We start from the raw sequence: 20272 nt of genomic DNA on the forward strand, positions 1-20272 counted from the left end.
TAGTGCTAATCTGATGTATGTACAGAGTTGTAGTATTAATATTTACAGTGATACAGGTATAAAGACAGTATGGTAGTAGTCATACTGTCGAGCAGCATAACTAGTAAGAGTAGTATATGTACAGATATAGATATAGTATCTAGAGATGTAAAAGGACTATGTGCAGGTAAATACCAAACCACTCGACTTTTAGTGAAGAAAAAAAAGATAATAAAACGCCTTTATTTCATTAGAGTTCTTATACACAGAACATGATTAAAATATCAACTCAGAAGACACGTTTCTGCGTCTAGCCTTCAATCAGAGTCACGGCCGACAGAGCGGTGAAGTGTACTTAAAGGAACACTCAGCTTGCCTTGCCATTAATACCACACGGGTGGGGAAACCAGGGCGGTATGAGGTCCTTTCTTACATTTATACGTAGAAATAAAAGCCTCTCTATAGTCTGTACCGGGATTGTTTCTCACAGAGGCGGCGGTGCCCGGGCGCGGGGGGGGGGGGTGGTCTGGCCGCGCGCAGCCGGTCCCAGAGCTCCAGTGAAACGGACGGGAGGTGATTGATAGGGAGCGTGGAGGGAGTGGTAATTGAGAGTAAAGCTTCATGGTGCTTTTAGTTAATAGACAAGTCAGGCCAGTGAAAGATGTGTCCAGCAGCAGCCTCGCTGATTAGGGGCTGGTTAACGGGCCGGACCCACCACCACCATGGCCTGCTGTTCATTTGGTAATGAAGGCTGAGGAGGAGGAGGAGGAGGAGGAGAAGGAAGAGGGAGGCTTGTTGCCTCCTTGTGACGGATAGACAGTGAGTGAAGGCACTATAAAGCCCCAGCTCTCACAGCATGTTAACAGGCACACTTACCTAAATACAGCCTTCTCATAACATTTCACAAGGACCGACAAAATGCTTAACCTGCCAGAGGCTTATGGACACAGGGAGGGAGATAAAACCCTGGTGGTTATTGCATTAAAGCCAAATACCTGGAAGTGTAAACAAGGCGGAACTAATATCAGTGAGATTTACTCATCCTGAATAAACACTGACTGTGGTCTAGAACTATTACTACTATTACAAAGGTGCCGTGAGTGATACTGGCGTTTTGGCTAACTTTCTGTCAAATTAGGCGTGGCAGGTCAAATATGAATTAAGATCCAGAAACATATTTTTGTTTATGAGTGCAAGCCACTCTGCAGTTGTATACCCACTCTGCAGTTGGCGTGCCTGATTCACGCTCAAACTGTCAAACTAACGCTCAAACTGTCAAACTATAAAGGTAAATGTAAACTAAAGTAGGTGTTGCAGATCGAATATGAATTAAGATCCAGGAATTGCATATCCTATTTGTTGTCAGAAACATATTTTAGCTAACCATTTAGCAGGGGAAAAAAGTTTATGAGCAGTCATGTTTTTCCTACTAACCACGCCCCACCTTGCAGAGTTCCCTCTCCTGATTGGATAAAGTGGGAAGGGATACCAGAAAATGTACTTTGTGTTTACTGCAGAGCGGGGAGACCCATGTTACTGACCAAACACTCTGTATCAGTGATGGCTGTCAGAATGTAGAGCCACTTAACACTTATTTTAACTAAATAAATACCACTTACAGCACCTTTAATTCAATTGTGCCTTCTATTGTGTATTTATAAAAAATTTAAGAGAGTGGCTGGAGTGCCTCAGAGTAGAAACAATAAAAAGAGCCTCCCTCTGCTCCTCTGTTTGACGTGTCGTAGATCCTAAATCAGAAGATATTTTTTTTGTATCCACTTTTTCTCCCCATTTTTAAATTTTTTGTTCTCCCATCCCAATTTCATAGTATCCAATTCTTCCCTCCCCTGTCTTGAATGTTGCTAGACTATGCCTCCCACTGGTCGGCTGTAGTGAGGACAGAAGCCTTGCATCACGTGTCCCCTCCGGTACACGAGGAGGCAGCCTGTCGCATCTTTTCACCGCAGCAGCTCGAACTCTGTGGCAAGGAGTAACGCGTGGGAGGCTCACGCTGCCCCCGCTACTTCCTGCTTCCGCCGCACCGGCGTCACCAAACCGACCTGTAGGAGTCACTGTCCACTACGTCCAATCCCCACCCACCGGCTTTCCCACCCTCTAACACTTGCCAATTGTGTTAGTATGAACGACCGGCCAGCCGGTAGCAACGTCGAGAGCTGGGCTCGAACCCAGCGTCTCCTGCGTTAGAGGCGAGCGCCTTGCCCACTGCGCCAATCAGCCGGCCTCTAAATCAGAAGATTGAAGGAATGGTTGATATGAACTAATTAGACCTGAGGGGCTGTGGGCGTTATTAATACATACAGTACATCTAATAAATCAGTCTGCAAGGGGCAGGCCTTTCTCTCTCAGGAAGAAACCGGTTCACTATATTGTTCCAGTGGCTCTAAATCACGACTGTACAGCAAGCAGCACAAGCATCTACATCATGTAGAACTAGCTGGTGTCGAACAAAACTCATCCACTAGGTGTTGCTGACAAGAGTTGCAGTCGATGCTCGTTCGGATCAATTACTTCTTTCCATATCTTTAAGGCTTCATCGCTTGTTTATTTGTCCTTGTTTTGGATTTCTATTGGTTATACATTTGTAATACATGTAACCGGGTGTGGTTTGGGGGTTCGGAGTGCGAGAGCTATCGTTCTATGTGCATGTTCTATGTTCTATGTGTATGTTTATTGTTTTGCATCATTGAATTGTTTACCATTTGTCATAGTTTATATTTTGTTTCATCTAGATATTGTTGACTTTATGTTTTGTGCTCGAGGACCCCCTCGGAAACGAGACGTCTCCAGGGGTTTGTCCTCAAATACATTTAGAAAAGAAAATGCACTTCACACTGGAATAATTGCAATCACTAGCCCTAAACGTTTCCTGTTAGGCCACATTTATGCATGTGCTCGGTTTCTAGGTGCAAAATGGCGAGTGGTTTGTGCGTCGGAGCTCCAAAGAGATTACCTCGACTTCCACCCAGAGGATTGTGGCCGGGGGCTATCAGAGCACTCTGTTTCCTCTTCAGAGATAACTCCATCAGCTATGGGAGACTCCATTAGGCCCTGGCTGGGTGGGGTGGGATGGTGTGGGGTGGGATGGTGTGGGGTGGTATGGGATGGTGTGGGGTGGGATGGTGTGGTGTGAGGTGGGCGAGCGAGCGTTGTGCGAGTATCAGCGGGGTGAGAGTGGAGCGTCAGCGGGGTGAGAGCGGAGCGTAAACGACACGCGGCATCCATGGTCTTTAGACACAGAATGACTGAGTGTTTGTGAAGCAACGCCACCACAGGGAGGTAGTGACCGCAGGCAGGCAGGCAGGCAGGCAGGCAGGCAGGCAGGCAGGCAGGCAGGCAGGCGGTCACCAGCACTCTGCTCAGCGTAATGCAGCCTGGCAGAGGGATCAAAACACCATGCCAGGACGGACCCCCTGGGGGTGACGGCACTCCACAGACTCTGCCGGGTAACGTCTGCGCCAAAACACAACTCACCGCTTTATACCTTTTTATATATACGAGAGAAACTAAAAGATCTGTCGCAACTTGGACCTTCAACCCGAGGCACATGAACTGGGGAAAAACTTGAGGGAGAATAATTCAGCAACGTTCTAAAATTAATGCTCTTTATTCACACAATTAAAACCAACAGGTTTCAGCAACATGCCTTCATCAGGGTTACATGACAACGTATTAATCAAAGTATTAGTCATGTAACCCTGTATGAATGAAGAGCATTATCTTTAGAAGATCCATCGTAGGCCTCCAAGAGTTGCTGAATCTTGTTCCCTTTATACCACATATACACGCAGCTTTGATTGCGCTTGCATGGAATTGTCGTGCAACAGCGTTCGGCTTCACCCCTGTCCCCGGCCAAGACTCAATGAAACGGTCTAGTGTAGTAGAACTAGCCAGGCTGTACTACACTCAGCGAAAAGACCAAGCGAACACATATCACATCATAATGTTTACAATAAATCACCAATATTCACTCCCCTCAGCTCGGCCCAGGGGAGAGCCCTGTGGTTATTCTCTCAGCAGCACGCCTTAACAGAGCCCCACTGACATAAAGCAGAAATCAGCAGGAATGCGAGTTGAGGGGGAATAATCCAGATATCAACTCAATGACGCCCTCTAGTGTTCATACAGACGTAGCACACTTTAAGTCTCTCCAATGAGGCAATTGTGGCCGAATGATGACCCCACCTAACCCCCCCCCAAAGTTGGTATTAGATAAAGTTAGGGTACCTTGTGTATACAGCACCTGTGTATACTATTTACTTTACTCATAGTATATATTCAGATTCTAATTATTTATTGCCCAGTTGTGTATCGTTTTGTATATTTTTTGTATAGTGTTTGGTCTTCATTGTTTTTACTGTATGAAGCACAATCTTAGGAGGGTCATACAGAACCAAGCATTTCACTATAATGTACATGTACCTTGTGACAAATAAAACAAAACTTGAACTTGATTTATTGTAACACATAATATAACTGATAACTACAGACCCTCATCTGCACCTTTGATTACAGTTTGCTTTTTCATATTCAAAGTTAATTATTACTGTTCATTTTTATCTTTATTATAATTCTATTGCCTATATTTATGTCTTTCTACTATTACTATGCCAACTATGAGAAGTCCAGAGGCGTGGCAGAACAGGTGACTGCTGAGGAGCAGAGAGGACAACCTCTACCTGGATGAGTCTTGGAGACAGAGGTCATGAAGGTAAATTGGACATGCTACAAAATATATTGTATAGCTCTACAAATCTGATATCACGTATGACACATATCATGCCAGTTAGGGTACCTTGTGTATACAGTTTACTTCTACTCATAGTATATATATATATTTAGGCAATAAAGAATTTGCCTAATCTAGCAACAATTTACTATATATATTAACATATAATATAACCAATATACAGACTTTATTATTCTCATATTTTTATATTCAGAGTTAATTATATTGTTTACACGGTTTACTTTTTCTCATATCTTTATATTTCGATCAAATTTTATTGCCTATATTTATTTATTTCTACTCTTACCCTGCCCATACCTGCACCTCTCCTCCCTCCTTCCCCATGTTGCTATGATCCTCAAGGGGATCAATAAAGGAATATCTTATCTTATCCAATTAATAATTTTCAGAGTAAACAGAGACCGACCTTGCATTCGACAACGCTCTGGTCGGATTCACAGGTGACGTAGATCTCGTCCACCGCTCTGCGAAGGTTGTCGAAGAGGAAGGCCCAGTACCGCGCTCGCAGGTCCACCTTGCGTGGCTGCCGGGCTTTGGTGGGGCTCTTCTCCGGGCCCTTGTCCAGCAAGGCACCGGCTGCACTCTTGCTTTCCACCCCTGTGTTCTGTGTGGAAACAAGAGCATAGGCCGAACACTGTAGCTAGGAAAGAGATGGCGTGTCACAGTGACTTACATACTAGAGCTAGAGGTTGGTGCTTAAATGTCCACCTGGTGTAGGTGGGTGTGGCGCCCTCTAGTGTACAACTCAGTGACATTCTGCATTTTTTTAAAGGGGAACTATTACAACTCAACATTTTTGCATTTTGTACTTTCGTTTTGTATATTGTATATTTTGTATAGTAAAAACAAAACAAGTCATAAGTATTATACCTTAACGACTTTCCCTAATCCAAAAACTAGAGCGCCAAAACTGAAACGTGTGATGTCATCAAGTATAAAGTTTGGAGCTGCTCCATAGACAATGAATTGGGTAAGACGGTAAAGGTGACACAGAGCACCCATGTGGATGTTCTGTGTATATATGAATGCCTTTTATGTTTCAGAAATTAGAAATACTACAAGAGAATAAAGGTAATGTGGTTATGTGGGTATAAAGACACACCAACATTCTGTGGGTGCACAAAATCAGTCTCCCATTCATTGTCTAGGGAGCTTTATATACCTGATGACATCACAAGTTTGAATCATACTTCTCTGGGTTCTGGCTTTGGGATAGAGTAGCTCATGTTCACAAATATTGATTGAACTACCCTGGGCCATGGCAATAACATATGAATTCTTAATTCAGATGGTGTTCCACTTTAAAGGAACACTCCACCAAAAAAGAAAAGGCTGATTTATTTTGCTCATAATCTCACATATTCCCAAACTATGAATTGTCTCGTACAAATTAATTTGTTTTGGGTGTTATTGAGTTAAAGGGTGTGAAGATGTGTGAAGAGGGTGAGTCAGTGTCAAAAATAGCTTCTCGGGTACCACTAGGATTTATGATAAAACACAAGATACTTGAATGAATGATCATTACATTTATACAGTGCTTTTCTAGACACTCGAAGCGCTCCCCACAATATAGGGTGGAAATTGCCTCCTTCACCACCACTGGTAGCACCCAACCTGTTGGAATAAATTAATTGATTGATGTTTAACTTGTGTCCCTGTGTGTGTCCAGTCATTTCGACTAGCAAACGTTGTCTGTATTTAATGTTACCTCGTCTGTATTTAATGTTACCTCAGGATACCACTGTCTATTGTATTTAGTTGGTTAGCTATTTAGCTAATGTGGATAGCATTTTGAATAGCATCAATGCTAGCTGGCTGGCTACAGCTTTATTTACTAAATTATGGAGGCTTTTTAATCGTCAAGGTAAGAGAGGATTTGTCATGATCAACTGAAGGCGTATGCTATGGAACAATAATGTGCTTGGGTTTTCAGAAAAAGGCCAGCTATGTGACTCTAATCTCTAGTTAGTATCGTGTATTGCATCACAGTAGCCTCCCGATCAAGCTCAATAGTTTCTGTAACACGAGCCCCACTCCGCTTCAGACAGAGAGCACAGCACGTGTGTGAGCATGAGTGTGCTCCTCGGTCGGGATTGTGTGTAAGCAGCACAGCAGAGCCCCGCTCTGCTTCAGACAGATAGAGAGAGCAAAGCATAAATTATGCTTTGCTCTCTCTGTCTGAAGCAGAGCGTCACCCTCTTAAAATAATGGCCCAAGTCATTTTTTGGAGAAAATGTTTTTTTTGCCTAACTCATATCTTCATGATGCTGGCCACCCTCTGGTACAATCGCCTACATCCTTAATTGAAAGGATCATGCTGTTTCTACCCTGGAAGAATATTGCCTATGTCAAGAGTGTGACTTAGGCAGTTTTATCTTTTGCTAAAGTCACAAGGCAATTTTACAACTTTTCAAGATGGCAGATGCTTCGAGAAGCAAGAAAAGCTACAGTCTGGATGAAGTAATTTCCATGATTCAGGGCTCGTCCCCTATTGGTAAGTGATAAGGTTTACTATAATATAGGCCAGGCTATACATGTTGTGTAGTTATTTAGTCTTTTACTGTCATAAATTATAGTTTAATTACAAACACAAAATAGTGAATGAATCCAAGCAGAAACGTCTCAAAGGAATGCCATACAAGGGCAAAGGTGGCAACAAAATACCTGCGAAGGCTAAGGGTCCTCCCTGCAATTCAAAGTTCTGTCAACGAGTCAAGACTCGAGACTGCCAATCCATTACAGAAGAATAGAGGCAGTGGATATTTCAGAATGTTTGGTTGATGAACACCTGGGAAGAACGTCGATTATACATCAAAACTTTGGTCACAAAGGTCGCCATAAAGCAAAGGAAAGTTGCTGAAGAATCCAGGCGCAATGTGTCATTGTCCTACCAACTTAAACTTCAGGATGGAACGAGTCATAAAGTGTGCCAGGCACTTTTTTCTTCTACACTTGGTCTCCATGAAAGAACCATTAGACACTGGCTGAATGAAGACACCATCGACCATGACAGACAAGCAGCAGCCCCGCCAACTAAATCTGGACCTAAGAGTGGCAAGCATGCAAAGCTGGAAACTGACGTCACAGATTTCCTTAAGGACTGGTTGAAGGACCTGCCCACTGTTGATTCGCATTACTGCAGAAGCACAGCGACCTACAAAGACAAGAGGTTCCTTCACTCAGGCACAACCATCTCCCAACTACATCGGGAATATCAACAAGCAGCTGCAACTGCTGGAGTGAGGGCCGTTGGGATACGGCATTTTACAGATGTGTTCCATGAAGGAAAGTATTCCGTATTCATTCCTCGAAAAGATCAGTGTGATGTTTGTGTTTCATTCAAGTATGGTAATATCAGTAAGGGCAAATATGATGCACATGTGATGGCAAAAGATGAAGCAAGACAAGAGAAATCCCACAACAAGGATTCTGCAAACAATGAGAAGTCCGTTTGGACAATGGACTTGCAAGCCGTGCTGGTGTGTCCAAAAACCCAAGCCAGCTGCCTGTATTACAAAACAAAACTGCAGGTCCATAACTTTACCCTCTATGACTTGAAATCAAAGGAAGGGTACTGCTACATGTGGGACGAGACTCAGGGCGATCTCAGTAGCGAAGTATTCGCACACCTTCAATATCGCCATTTTGAAGGTTTGATCAAAGATCATCCAGAAATCAAGGATAGTAGTGTGGAGCGATGGTTGTGGTTATCAGAACCGCAATGCAAATGTGGCGAATGCATTTTCTGAGCTTGCCAGGAAATATGGGGTACTAATAACACAGAAGTACCTTGTTGCTGGACACATACAAATGAAGTGTGACAGCATGCATAGTACCATTGAACGTAAAATTATTACGGATATCATCACCCCGAGAGACTACGTGATCATACTCCAGACTGCAAGAATCAGACCATCACCCTACCATGTGAAGGTGGTCAAGCATGATGAAATCCTGAAATTGAATGGCTCTTACATCCTCAGCATCAGACCAGGCAAAAAAGCTGGAGATCCGACTGTACATAATTTGCGGGCTCTTCAGTTTAGCAGTGATGGCAAGGTCCATTACAAGCTATCCTTCTCGGAGAACTCATGGGAAGCACTGCCACAGAGGGTCCAGGTGCCAAACGAGCTGATAACATGGATTAGAATGTTTCCACATGCTCTGCCAATCACAGAGAGGAAGTTTCAGGACCTTCAGTCCATGAAACATGTCATGCCCACAGAGTGTCATCACTTCTTCGATAATTTGCCACATAAATAGGCATCAATCAATAGATCTGCAAAGAAGAGCTGAAGGGAGAAGTGAGGAGAGGAACATGCCTCCCAGTGTTTGATTTTCCTGCCATTTGTTTGATTTCGAGTGATTTAACTACAATAAAAACCCAGTAAAGAAGAGCTGGGGGGGAGAAGTGAGGAGAGGAACATGCCTCCTCAGTGTTTGATTCACCTGGCATGTTTGATTTAGCCAAGAGTGATGTAGGAGCCAAAGCTATATATTTAGGTTATTGTATTATATGAATGTTTCTTTTTATAACCTTACATTGAAACGGCATTATGAATATTGATTGGATTTAGATAAAGTCATTGAACCGTCTTATTTGTCATAATAGAACATTCTAGAACATTTGTGATGCCACAGTATGATGTCATGACCAAACGTTCTAGAACATTTGTGATGTCACAGTATGATGTCATGATCGAACGTTCTGGAACATTGGTAATGTCACCGTATGATGTCATAACCGAACATTCTAGAACATTTGTGTCTCTATAGTCCACAATTCTCTCAGAACAGGCAGTGTGTAGCTTGAAACAGGACTGAACAGATAGACTAAACAACATAGACTGAAGCCTGCATTTCTCAACCAAGGTGCCAAGCCTACCGGTTTGCTGGGGAAAGAGCCGGCAAGTTGATTTACGGCTTTCCAGTGTGGAGGAATGTGTCGAGTCGGCGGTGATTTTGGTGACTGGGAAAATACCGTTTTCTTACCTTGTAGTAGTAACGTGAATACGTCTTCAGAATTGCACACTCTGGGAGCTGGTATCAGAAAGTACCGTCTTCAGGCTGCCAGAACGCAGTTCCATGTGGCAGAATGGTGCAAACGATCAAATACTTTGCCTAAATCGACCAAAATCGTTTTAGTCTGGACATGGCTACGCAGGCTCAATGGCTGCCATACACTAGCACCAGGCACACTACACAATGGCTGAATGGCTCAGGAGACAGTGATTGATGTCCGCCAATTAAGGACGGGGAGGGATGATTAGGTGGCCTTGATGTCAGAGACCTGATTGGGATGAGGACAAGCATTCACTCCCATGTGAGGGTTAATCAACGAGTAGGTGTGCGTTAAGCTGTTTTAAGGCACGATGCAGAGGCGAAGCGGAGTGCCTGGAAACCGCTTAATGCTTGGTAGTACGTCATATTATTATTGTTATTATATTGATATCTCTATCACCTTGTATATTTAATTTATTATGACTTATTAACACGTACACCGTCCTCTTCTCTGCCACACATCACATCCCACTCTCAATGTGCAGTCTCTGCTCCCAGACTTTTATCACATCGCCACCACACACTATCCTAACTGTTCCATGTTATTGTCTGTATGTCTGTTCTTTAAGTCTCCTAACTGTTTCATGTTATTGTCTGTATGTCTGTTCGTTAAGTCTCCCAACTGTTTCATGTTGTTGTCTGTATGTCTGTTCACTGTTTCAGGGCCAAACAGCAGAGGGCGCTGATGGCCCTCAGCGCCAGTGCTTTATCCAATGTAGGATAGGACTTACTTGCGAGTGCTTAAAATATATCAAATATAATAGCAATAGATCTAAATAACACGTTGATCGTCAGTGAGTTGCTTCCAGTCAACATGCACGAAACAGATAATTTTTTCATACATTTCCGTTTTATACCGTGATGAATATGAATATATTTCTAGAGCGTTCCGTCTCATCTCAATAAACTCCAGCAAATCGAGCTTCAATGTATTTAGTTAGAAATCGTGCCATTTGTCGCTTGATTTATGAATAGTTTTCAAATAAACGGTAGATTATCTATATTATATGTGTCATCATGCGCGAACAGAAGCGGGGTCCGAAAGATCGCTTCTCCGTACTTTGGTCGGCGCGAACCTCACACACACACACACACACGCTCCGATGGCGGTGAAAGGAACATCAGATTAACCCAAGATTCGTAACATAAAGTCCTTACCTCACATCTGATGTAGTGCAAAAAGATTAATCCAATTCCTGATCGCCATTCCAAATATTGATCGCGTTTATTGATCCAACGTTATATGTCCAAAACACATAATCCACGCTGCTCCGAGTGTCCTCAGTCCATCTGTTATAACGATACTGCATGCCCGAGAAGTAAAACCTGGACCGGACTTCTTCGATCGATGCACAGCCCTAGCCAGAGGGATTCCAATGATGTGCAATACCATCCGGGAGACGTTAGGCGGCGGTATTTGCCCTTTGCGAGCTCAGACCCATTCCCAATGATAACGTCAGGCTGGATGGATGAAAAATGAATGGATATAGCGAATAAAAGAAATATCGATTAAAACCCGAGATATCTCGGGTCTTGGCGCCCAGCGCATGGCGAGTTAACCCGACTAATCTCGGGTTTGGCCTCCAAAGGGTTAACTCATTCCCCGCCAACGACGATTATACTCGTTATTGGCCGCCAATCGTTGAACGCCAACGAGTATACTCGTTATTTGATCGTTATTTCTTTTATTCTATATTTCTATTCATTACAGGCCCACTGACTCGGGGTTAACATTGGGAATCGCATTGAGAATGCCTAGGTGCAATACCGGCCGCATCACGCTAGACGGCGGTATCGAGCACCCTTTCTACCCTTGTATCTTTCTCTGTGGGACGACCCCAGGTCTCGGGTTACATTTTTCCTTGTCGGGCAAGATGAACGGTTCTGCCGGTTACATTGAAGCGCGTCAAATATCTCCGATCCATATGTTGTGGTGAATTATGCCGTTGAGCAAATGGACATTGGATATACCAGATGGCGATCAAACAATTGGAATATTCTTTTTGGATTACTCCCGGCCACAGGTAAGGGCGATTTGACGTCAATTTTAGCTTGATCCTGCAATGCTTTCATACTGATCGGGCTGATAACCGTTTTTAGTTTTCAATGCGAATGCCGTTACTGACAATCAAATTATCAGAAACGACCCCCCCCCCCCCCCCTTTCATGCATTCATGATGAACATAATACCTATAATGTGGATTTGATTCCGGAACAATAGCGGGTTCAGGCAAGAAACAGCAACGTCTACAATGGAATCGACGTATACTGCCATAACTACTAAGCATTTCATGAATTACCCTAGACTGCTCTAAAACCATACTTATATTCACCACGGTATAACACGGGAACGTATGGATGGAAAAATTCTCTTTTTTGCATCTTGACCGGAAGAAACTCAATGTCAAATGACTATAGTATTGTATCCATGGCTATAATATAGAATATAGATTTAGCTCTACAAACAAGGTGACTAACTCCCATCGTTTACAGCGTGGCAGTAGCTACCACAGGATAAGGCTAATAGCTCGCATGAGTTAACCGTTTCATGTTATTGTCTGTATGTCTCTGTCCGTTATGTCTCTTAACGGTTTCATGTTATTGTCTGTATGTTTGTTCGTTAAGTCTCTTAAAACATTGGGCGCCAGCCATTAGCCTGGTCCTTGTGGCTAACGTTCCACGTTTCCATAACATATTTTCACTGTGCGTCACTGTTTGGAGAGCTATATCTATATTCTATATTATAGCTATGGAGACAGTACTATAGTAATTTGACAGTGACTTTCTTCCGTCGAATTTTCGCGTTATCCCGTGGTGAATAGAAGTATAGGTTAGGAGTGATCCGGGATCATTCCTGAAAAGCTGAGTTATAGGGTGCTACGTGTATTCTACTATAACGATGTGGCCACACCACCATGTGAGAGCCCAGTGCCGCTGCATACAATGACCGTGGCTCGCTTGAGAGCTCAGCTGATAACAGGTCATTGTATGCAGCGGCACTGGGCTCTCACATGGTGGTGTGGCCACATCGTTTAGTAATATCAACATCGCCGTTGCTATAGTGATTTGGGTCAAAAGTGCCGTTGCCATAGTAACAGTCACGAGAGAGGTCGTCATCGCGAGACTTGAAGACTGTAAGCTGTGGGGTCTTCAGGAGACTAGCCAGATTGAGACACGACGCACAGGCGAGCAGACGCGTTGATCAGAGACTTTGAAAGGATCATTCCTCCCCTCGCGGGGGGGGGGGGGGGGGGGGGGCAGGAATGGAGTGCCACATCCTCGCTAGCTTCGGCTAACAGGGAATGGTTGTTGGCTACGACGAGGCCCAGAACCATTGGACTAATAGCATAAGAGACGGTGGAGAAGGGGAGCTCCAGTAGCTCACCGCATACCTCGAGCGCTATTTCGGCGCCGGGGACAACCGTGCTCGTCACGGATCTGGGGTTAGCGAGTTCGATTCCCGGACTGCAGCCGTATCTTTCTCAGAGTGTCTTCCCCCCATCTGTACCCATTCAAACCTGTTTCTGTCGGTCATTCTTGACCAGAGAAAATGCGATAAACGCAAAAAAGAGCCAGCGGAATGGCCAAAGTTTATAAAAAAAAAAAAAAAAAAAAAAAAAAAAGACGATGGAGAAGAATTAATTAAGACTGTTCAAGGAGATTACAGAATTGGTTACATCTGGTACGAGGCTTTGTTTATGGAATAAACGTTTTTTTCAAGAAAGGTACCATGTTTGCCAGTGTCGAATTCTTCTGATTACAGATTGCATTAACAGGGATGAAACAGTTGTACAGCTAGTATGAGAAGGTCTACTTCGGAGTAAGAGATAAACACAACGCAGAAACTTCACGAACACAGGTGACGAGGTGATACTGGCTGATTATGACCGAAATCTATCAACTGGGAGTTAGCTCCATGTCGAAGGCCTCGGCGAGGTGCTTGAAAATAGCTGTCCAAAAGCTGTGTAGGCGGGGACAAGACCAAAACATGTGAGTCATATTTGCTGGGGACATACAAGATACAAGAGTTTTATTTGTCACGGCATACAGGTATACAGTGAAATGCGGGGGGTCTTGCCCGCAATGATGTGCATAATACAATAGTAATAATATATAATAAGAATCCAACCAATAGAGCGACATTGTACAATAAACAAGTAAACAAAGTAGGGCATATCGGTATCTGTACATGAGTTATTTAAAGAGCATGGTAGGACATGCTAGGTCCTGTGGTAGTGCAGTACACCGTTAGCTACGGATGAGGCACTGGGTCTTTTATTTTTATTTTTTTATTATTATCTTTTTCACCCTCCTTTTTTCTCCCATCCCACTGTTAGTCGTTATGCCAATTCCCAACCCCCTTCCTGGTTGTTGAGCGCACCCCCCTCCCCCCCTACTGTTGGTCCGGGAGGCTGGAGACTGTCACATGCTTTCCTCCGACACATGTGCAGCCAGCCGAAGTCTCTCTGTCCTCGTTACTGGTGTTCGCAGGCGTTTGCTTGACCGCAGCAGCATGAACAGGCTGTTGTTGGGGTGGTGAGGGTCTTTCATTATCCTGCAGGCTCTGGATTTGCACCTCTTGTTGTATAGGACCTTACTTGAAGCTGCTCACCCTGTCCACGGTTGCCCCGTTTATCCTCAGTGGTGTGTGTGTCTCCTGCTGTCTCCTCCTAAAATCCACGATCAGCTCCTTGGTTTTACCAATGTTCAGGAGCAGGCTGTTGTCCTGGCACCAGCGTTCCAGTACCTCAACCTCCTCCCGGTAGGCCTTCTCGTCGTTGTCCGAGATCAGCCCCACCACCACTGTGTCGTCCGCAAACTTCACTATGGAGTTGGAGCTGAACTTGGCCACACAGTCGTGTGTGTATAGTGAGTACAGCAGCGGGCTCAGAACACAGCCCTGGGGGGACCGGATGCTCAGGGTGATGGTGTTGGGAGGTCTGACCCCCCACCCTGACCGCCTGGGCCTTTCGCTCAGAAAGTCCAGTATCCAGGCGCTCAAACATGTGACATATATTACAAGAGTCTGTAATATTGGGATATATTTTGGAGAGTTTAGAGTTTGTGAAGTAAATGCGATGGACCATTGATTGATTGATTGATTGAAAACGTTATTAACAGATTGCAGAATGGGTACAATACAGTACAGCTCAATACACACAATTGTTAAGGGGATGCAGACCAGAGAAAGACTTTCGTCTTGTTTACATCAGGGTCCCCCATTTTCAATTCATCAGGACATATATGACATACATGACATACAGATAGACAGTACTGCTACATCTATACATTTATGACATACCAGATTTGCCAATACAGTACCGTTTGTGATACAAAAAGAGTCCAGAAAAGAGAGTATATACATTTGACGTAAAAACTGTACATTGGAGGAGGTTGGGTAGGTGGGGTGGGGTTGGGGGGGGGCTGGGTGGGAGGGGTGGGTGGGGAACACTGTACAACTTACGGGAGATCAGGGTGTAAATCCTTGATACAAGACCTTTTTGATTTGTGGGGATGTCCAAAATTGTGTCAATTACTGAGTTAGAGATATTAGGGAAGGAGGTATTATGTTGTTTAACCCAGTTTCGAACTTGAAAGTATCGGAATAAATGAGATCTCGGGAGGCCAAATTTTTCACACAGATCGCTAAAACTACAGAAAACCTTATTGGTGTATAGGTCCCTCACTCTAACTAGGCCTGACCTTTGCCAGGTCAAAAAGGCTGCGTCAGTGTGGGGAGGGATAAAGAGGTGGTTGTTGCAAATGGGGCTGTGGCTGGAGAACCCCAGGAGTCCAGAGGCGCGCCTGAATTGAAGCCATATTTTCAAAGTGGACACAACAATTGGATTTCTTGAAGATTTGGTCGGCTGGATTGGCAATTCAGATGAGCGCAGAGCCAATAGTGAGGTAGACTGACAGGATCCTGCTTCAGATTCACACCAACTCAGTGTCGGTTCTTGGGTCCATAAAATCATCTTGTGGATATTGGCTGCCCAATAGTAGTTTCTTATATCAGGGAGTGCCAATACCCCACACTCTCTAGGCCTCTGTAAGAACTCTCTTTTGATTCTGGGGGGATTGCCTCCCCATATAAGGAAATCAATGCGTTTACTTTAGTAAAAAAGGATTTGGGTAAGACTGGAAGGGATTGAAAAAGATATAAAAAAACGTGGAAGCACATTCATTTCTATGCAGTTTATCCTCCCCGCAATAGTTGTATGTAAGCAATTCCATCTCTCCAGGTCTAATTTAAGCTTGGCTATTAAGGGTGAGAAATTATTCTCGATAAGGTCTGAAAATGTACGACATATGTTCACTCCCAAATACTTAAAAACTGTCTTTATATATATTTTTTTTATTTTTATTATTATTATCTTTTCCCCCCTTCTTTTTCCATTGTTCTCCCCTCCCAATGTTAGTCGTTCCTCCCAATCCCCTTCCTGGTCGTTGCACACTCTACCCCCTACCGTCGGTCTGGGAGGGCGGAGACTATCACATGCTTCCTCCGACACATGTGTACCCAGCCCACCACTTCTTTTCACCTGGCAGCGCGGACTCTCACTGGGAGAGTGTAACGTGTGGAAGGTCACACTACCTCCCTCCAGATCCTTCCCTCGCTGTGCAGGCGCCCCGACCGCTCTTTGAAAAGTTAAGTTTGTAGTAACCTGAAAAGGTTCCAAAACTATTCAACAGTTCGATAGTCTGGGGGATGGTAGACAGTGGATGCCCCCGGACCCCCCAAGAGGCACAGCACCGCTGCTGAATTTTTTTTCAGGGGAAACACTGAGAAATGAATAATAATAAAAAATATATTGTAATAGATGTCATTAAAATATATATACATTTTATGGATTTATTATTGATTATGATAAGTTTCTGACATTAAAATCTATTAGGACTATTAGCAGGTTTCTGACAAAATTTAATTAAATTTATTTATAGAGTTGATAAGACAGCTGTGCTTTGGCACAGTTGATAATGAGTAGTTTGACAGCTGTGCTCTTTAAATGTTGCTATGGTAAGGGCGGCTACGTGGCGTAGTGGGCAAGGCACTCGCCACGAAATGCTGGAGACGCTGGGCTCGTCAGTTCGAGCCCAGCGCTCCACATTTGCTTTCAGTTTAGCTGGTCGTCCGTACTAATACACATTGGCCGTATTAGGGGGTGGGAAACTGATGGGTGGGGATCGGGCTTGTGGACAGCAACTCCTACAGGTCGGTTGGTGCGCCTGCACAGTAGAATCAGGAAGTGTCGGGGGCAGCGTGAGCCTCCCACGCGTTACTCCTCGCCACTGAGAGATCGAGCTGCGCAGGTGAAAAGATGCGACTGCCGTTACCTCAAGTACCGGAGGGGACTTGTGCTATGTATGACTTAGTCCACATTGCAGCCGGCTTGTGGGAGGCAAGAAACAGCGTCTGTGACAGGGGAGGGTTGAATTGGATGATACGAAATTGGGATGGGAGAAAATATAGAAAATGGGAGAAAAAGTGGATAAAAAAAAAATGTTGCTATGGTTACAGGTTGGGTAGCAGACGGATTTAGAACAGTGATTAAACTTGAGCCGGACAATCAGAGAAGAGTATTCACCCAGACCATGGTGTAAAAATACTTCAATACTTAATTTGCGAATGCTTAGTTTTATTTTATATGGTTAGCAAATGACCATGGTATAAGCAGAATAATCAACTTGTAGGTGTGGATTTAAATGACCACGGTATAAGCGGAATAATCAACTTGTAGGTGTGGATTTAAATTAGCAAGGTGTAAACTGAATAATCAACTTGTAAGTGTGGATTTAAGTGACCATGGTATAAGCAGAATAATCAACTTGCAGGTGTGCGTTGAGCGGTTTTAAGGCACTTTGCAGAGGCACAGGCTCTGCGCCTCCATGTTGTGCCTTAAAGCGGTTTAATGCACACCTACTCTTTGATTATCCCTCACTATGGAATTACACACTACAACAGTATTATGTGGCCCATAATGGCCGCCAAACAGCATTGACTTCAACAGACCTGCGCCGCTTTGATGTGAGCTCCAGGTATTGCTGATGCTACATGCCCACATGGCCCCTAATAGCCACCACAAACCAACATGTAGATAGATGGGCAGCGAGAGCTAGTGTATCACCAGGGTTATCAAGTGGGCACCTCCCTTCACTGGTGTTTCATCAAGTTGGCCTCAATGGTTAGTTTCCATGATACTTGCATGCAGAACTTCCTTGTGTTATCCTACTGTATGTCAAAAATAGACTATTCCTGATAACAATACCACACATGAAACAGCAACAACAGAGAAGAAAAGGAATACTCTTAAAGGAACACGCCAACATTTTAGCTTATAGTCTTCTCCAGAGAGACAAGAAGATAGATACCAGTGTCCTCTCTGTGCATTCAGTAGAAAGCTATCTGGCTGCACGTTAGCCTAGCTTAGCACAATGAATGGAAGCGGACAGTGCCGGTTAGCCTTCGGGAGAGGTGTTAGTTGGACAATACCTAGGCTAACCGGCACTGTCCGCTTCCATTCATTGTGCTAAGCTAACGTGCAGCCAGATAGCTTTCTACTGAACGCACAGAGAGGAAACTGGTATATATCTTCTCGTCTCTCTCTGGAGAAGACGGTAAGCTAATTTCCCAAAATGTTGGCGTGTTCCTTTAACCTTTGTTTACTTTGGTCCCCAGCTGACATAATTTCTCCTAAACCAAATCCATTGACTGCCTTTCAATGCTTCTTCCGGCATCCGATTTACCGCCTTTTGCAAATTCCACCCACAAATCCCCAACTCTCCCAATAATGATGAAGTCGACCATGCTATAAATCCTTTGCATCCCACATGTACCGGACATACGCTAGCTTTCCATCCTCGCCGTTCGGTTTCTGCTGCCAAGTCTAGTCTACATATCTAAGCGTTTTCCTTCCATAAGCCTCCTCCACTGAATCCTCCTCAGGGCACCGTCGATTCTATCAAATAAACCAGCTGCCGAGTAGCAGACCATAACACTAGGTCAGACCTTAAGTTGCCGCTAATTACGTATCTCTCATGGAACAACGGGTTTTCCTCCCAAATAGACCTGCATCTCCCGATCATTAGCGCCCTTTAGGTGGCCCGGCTCATGTCTTGACTAAAGCTTGATTTGCTAAGATGTGTAAACGGTGCAATGTGAACATTGAATTTTAAAATGGGCAGTTCACTCAAAATTACAAACATTTTAATAATCCCCCCCCCCCCCCCCCCCCTTACCCGGAGTGCTATCTATCCATCCAGATCATGTTGGTGTGATTTGCCTCATTTTGGATATATCTGCCGTAGAGATAGCCAATACAATAATAATACATAGCAATGAATGGGGGTAGAGAATAGTTCCTACATGAAACTGCTCAAAACAAGGCCTGTGGATTATCTTAACCGGGTCATGATATCTGGATAGAGACATTGCATTCGAGTTTTCCCCCAATTTCTTAATTTTTTTTGTGCTTTGAGCGAAACAAACTGTGGCATTCGGCTCTGGCATATTGGAATGACGACAGACCACTCCAGGGCCCTCATTCATCAATGTGTGCGTAGAACATGTTCTATTTCCACACGTAAGCACAGAATGTAGAACCAGTGTACGCACAGGGAAGTCGGGATTCATCACACGTGCGTACGCAGGCTCTACGCACACCTGTCATGATGAATTGCGCCGAGGCTCGTGCACACTTTCACGTATTTGCATACCAGAAACGCCCCGATTAACCATATACGGTAATGGAATACACCCATGAAATGTGGAAAAATGGACTAAGCCGAGGGAAGCGTGTCATGAGACAGGCTGACAGACGTGTACACTTACGGTGATGTCGGATATGATATCTATTAACCATTGCTGCCTGGGCAGCGCAAACACTAATAAATACCGCGCTGGAATATGACTGCCTTTTCCCGTGTTGTTTGATTAATACCCAGGGATTAAAGTTCTCCTCAATTTTATTCCAAATCGCGATGGATCTCCCGTCAATTTTCTACCTGCTGCATATGATTTCTAGAGGCATACTACAATCTATTTTGATGTCAGTATTGGGTAGCCTATATAAACAATAATACGAGAGCATATACAAGAACAATGAATCTCACTGCATGTATGATGTAGCCTGCCTTTCAATACATGAACTTGAATTCCATCATGTTTGTGTGCGGGACTCACAAGGCTGTTGTCACAATGGGTGGTACCGGTACAGTAATAATAACAGTCCACACAATATCACGCGATCCATGCCATAGCCTATGTTCTATTAGGACATGATCTGTGACGACAAATGTTCTAGAATGTTTGATTAAGATATCATACTCTGACAGCATGCCTATGATCAACAAAAACGCGAACTTGAATCCCATCATATACATAGTCTGTCCACTATCTGGTGTCATTGCAATGCGTTTTCTATTCTTTCTTATACAGTAAAAAGGGGGAAGAACACTATATTCATA

At 44.0% G+C, this 20272-nt stretch overlaps 1 protein-coding gene across 1 annotated transcript in view; it reads right to left on the reverse strand.

Moving 5' to 3' along the window:
• scaper (S-phase cyclin A-associated protein in the ER) overlaps positions 1-20272 on the reverse strand; it is a 160208-nt gene that overhangs the window by 121239 nt on the left and 18697 nt on the right. Inside the window, 1 exon segment of the mRNA XM_084335011.1 lies at positions 5154-5351. Within this exon segment, the coding sequence (XP_084191137.1) occupies positions 5154-5351 (198 nt within the window).

Source organism: Notolepis coatsorum (assembly GCF_963971535.1).
Source record: "Notolepis coatsorum genome assembly, chromosome: 18".
In the NCBI taxonomy this organism is placed as follows: domain Eukaryota; kingdom Metazoa; phylum Chordata; class Actinopteri; order Aulopiformes; family Paralepididae; genus Notolepis; species Notolepis coatsorum.